The 2916-nt window shown below is 48.6% G+C and overlaps 1 protein-coding gene across 1 annotated transcript in view; it reads left to right on the forward strand.

Annotated features, from left to right (window-relative positions):
* TMPRSS6 (transmembrane protease, serine 6) overlaps positions 1 to 2910 on the forward strand; it is a 61917-nt gene extending 59007 nt beyond the window's left edge. The window contains exons 17-18 of the mRNA XM_019515270.1: positions 892 to 1028; positions 2020 to 2910. Coding sequence (XP_019370815.1) covers positions 892 to 1028; positions 2020 to 2178 — 296 coding nt within the window. The 3' untranslated portion in view covers positions 2179 to 2910. The remainder of the gene's footprint in view (positions 1 to 891; positions 1029 to 2019) is intronic.
* Positions 2911 to 2916: the final 6 nt, after the last annotated feature.

Genomic DNA, 2916 nt, shown 5'->3' on the forward strand with positions numbered 1-2916 from the left:
GGATGAAATGGAGCAGAGGGCAAGAAAAGCAAAGGGAGATCCATAATGAGAGAGGGTGGAGAAGAATTCAGGAAACCTAAGGTAAGAGGACTGAGAAAGGGAAGGGCCACATTGGCCCAGATGTGTTTCTGCATCAATGGATTTCTCTCATTCAGGGGCTAATGCAGCTCTGTAGAACCATCATAACCCTCGTCCCTGGTGAAATGGTCACTCCAGGACACAGAATTGCCAGCATAAAGTTTCACCCTCTCACTTGCTCTGATGTCTCCTGAATAGAGCTAATTGGACTACTGGTAGAGATGTAGAAATTTCACAAAAAACAGCATCTGATGATGGGAGCTTGGGCTTACAAAAACTCCTACTACAGATCCCTGAGTGAGTTAGTCTATAAGGTACAAATCCACCCTATTGTCTACCAAAGCTTTTGTCAGAGAGATTCTACTCCTTGTTTATCACAATCTTGACTGGAAAACTTTGCTCTGAATCAAGTGGAGCAGGATCTTGAAACGGAGTCTCCACCACCTTCCCAGGCCACATGGAGCCAAAATAAATTTCAAAACCTCAGAAGCTGCTGCAAAATTGAATTGTCATTGTCCAGACAGCTCTGCCCCTTGCATGCCCCGCCAGGTGTACAGTGATGTTAAATACAGCCCTCCATACAGAGCCTTGTAGGGGAGGGAGGAGCTTGAACTGACTCTAAAAGATGAAAAGCCCGTGTTGGGTTCAGGGAGAGGGGAACAATGAATGCAAGTGGAGGACAGGAAAATGAGTTGCGTGGCAGCAATTTGGACAAACTGGAGACAGAGAGAGGCAGGACATGTGCAGTGGTTTAAGGGGATAACAGAAAGGCTCATCTGCTACTCACATGCCAGTCTTGTGTTTTGTACCCAGGCCACATCAGTAACGTCTTGCAGAAGGTAGATGTGCAGCTGATCCAGCAGGACATCTGCAGCGAGACCTATCACTACAAGATCTCTCCCAGAATGCTCTGTGCTGGCTACCACAAGGGCGAGAAGGATGCCTGCCAGGTGACTGAGGAGACATAGGGTACTCCCACCATATGACAGGATTGGCTAGCATCCTGCGGGTGAGGGATGGGAGGAGGTTCCTTCTGGCAGAACATGCTCTATAGACTTAAATAAGGGACATGACAATGGCAAGAGCTGATGAGTAGAATAACCCCTCCACCCCAACTGTCAGCCACCCAACTGTACCCATTCTCACCCTCCAGTTACAAGAGCAGAAATTTGTCTTCTCAGTTCCTTAGGGTGATGTCCAGGCTCCCAGGAGACTCTTGGTGATGTAACCTTACGAGAGCTACACCAACCCCTTCGGGAAGTTTATTCCTCAGTGTCTGTACTGTATTTAGGATTGCTGGTGACAGAAATACAGCTTCAATGTTCCCTCTTTCATTCCAGCCCATTATATCCTCGCTCTTAGCTCCTCCTTTACATTCCTTCTGAGCAACAATCCCCATCTCATTCTTTTGGAGGAGGTTCCCATCATTCCTCCTAATCCCAGACCCTACCTTACATCAAATGCAACTGCCTTTTCCTTCATTATTCTACATTCCCCAATCACTGCGACTGGTCCCAATCATTGTAGGATCCAGTTCAAATTTGTCAGCTTCGAAGACTCCTGTGGACTTGCTCCAGCCTTTTTCCTCCTGGGGACTTTGCATTGACTGGAAGAATAGATGGAAGATAGAAAGCATCTAATAGCTGGTTGGAGGAGTGGGACCCACACTCTCAAGGATGTGCTAGCAGCTAACATCAGTTCTCATAAGCCTTTGGTTTCTGGTTCTCTCGTGCACCTCTCTGCCTGAGGTACAAATCTCTGTGGTAGATGCTGCAGACACCTCAGGTACTGGGATGGAGCAGCGGAGTGTAGCTACTCAATGGGGCCTGACCAGGAAAGGAAGAAAGGGTTATGCATTGTCAAAAAGGTTGTAAGGTCATTGTTCTCCAGCATCATCAGTGTAGGAACCTGATTGGCCTTTCTTTCTTTTTCCCTCTCCAGGGTGATTCTGGAGGTCCCCTTGTCTGCAAGGAGCCCAGTGAGAGGTGGTTCCTAGCTGGCCTGGTGAGCTGGGGGCTAGGATGTGCCCGTCCAAATTATTACGGGGTCTACACCAGGATGACGCAGGTGCTGGGCTGGATGAAGCAGACGATGAGCTGAGGAGTGTCTGTGCCTTCCCCATTCATTATCTCCTCCTGACACTGGTCATTTTGTCTCCAGTGATGGGAAAGAGAGACTTTGTTTCAAAGTGTTGTCAGGGTTGGGAGGCCTGCAGCCTTCAGTATGAACTCAAAGATAATACGTAGCAGAGGAAAACTAAGGAGAAGTACCAGAAGAAGTGTCCCCCACCCCCCACTCGTCTCAAGAAATGTCCAATTTTTTATTAAGGTCAAGCACACGAAGGGCCAGGGCTATGGTGCATTCTGCAGGGGGGCAAGGGAGCATAAGTTCCCAGGGTTCCTGGACAGATGTTTTCTGGTTAAGTTACTGGGGGGGGGGGAAGGCATGGGCGAACTCCATGATTCATTCCCTATCCCAAAGCTGGCACACTTGCCGAAAGAAAATCATACTGATGTAGCTAGAGCTGAGCTCCCCGTGACTGTGAAAACAATTTGCTTCTCTCTGTCCCTGCCTGTCATTCATCCTTCTCTTTCCCCTTCCTCCTTGCCTTACACCTCCTCCCCCTGCTAATTGCTGCTTTTCTTAGCTAGAGCATGTGGTTAGGGTTCAGCTGTGCAACTGTTATGTATCAGTGCCTCAGGTCAGAAGACCATCGCTATGCCGTTGTGTGTTGCTGCATCTCTCCTGTAATAGCGCCACCCTCTTTTGCTGTAGTTGGACTCCTTCAGGCGGAGTTCCTGGCCATCTGAGAAGCCTCCTTCCCAGTTCTGTGAATTA

This window comes from Gavialis gangeticus, unplaced genomic scaffold (assembly GCF_001723915.1).
Source record: "Gavialis gangeticus isolate Ggan-Ray unplaced genomic scaffold, GavGan_comp1, whole genome shotgun sequence".
NCBI classification, from domain to species: Eukaryota; Metazoa; Chordata; order Crocodylia; family Gavialidae; genus Gavialis; species Gavialis gangeticus.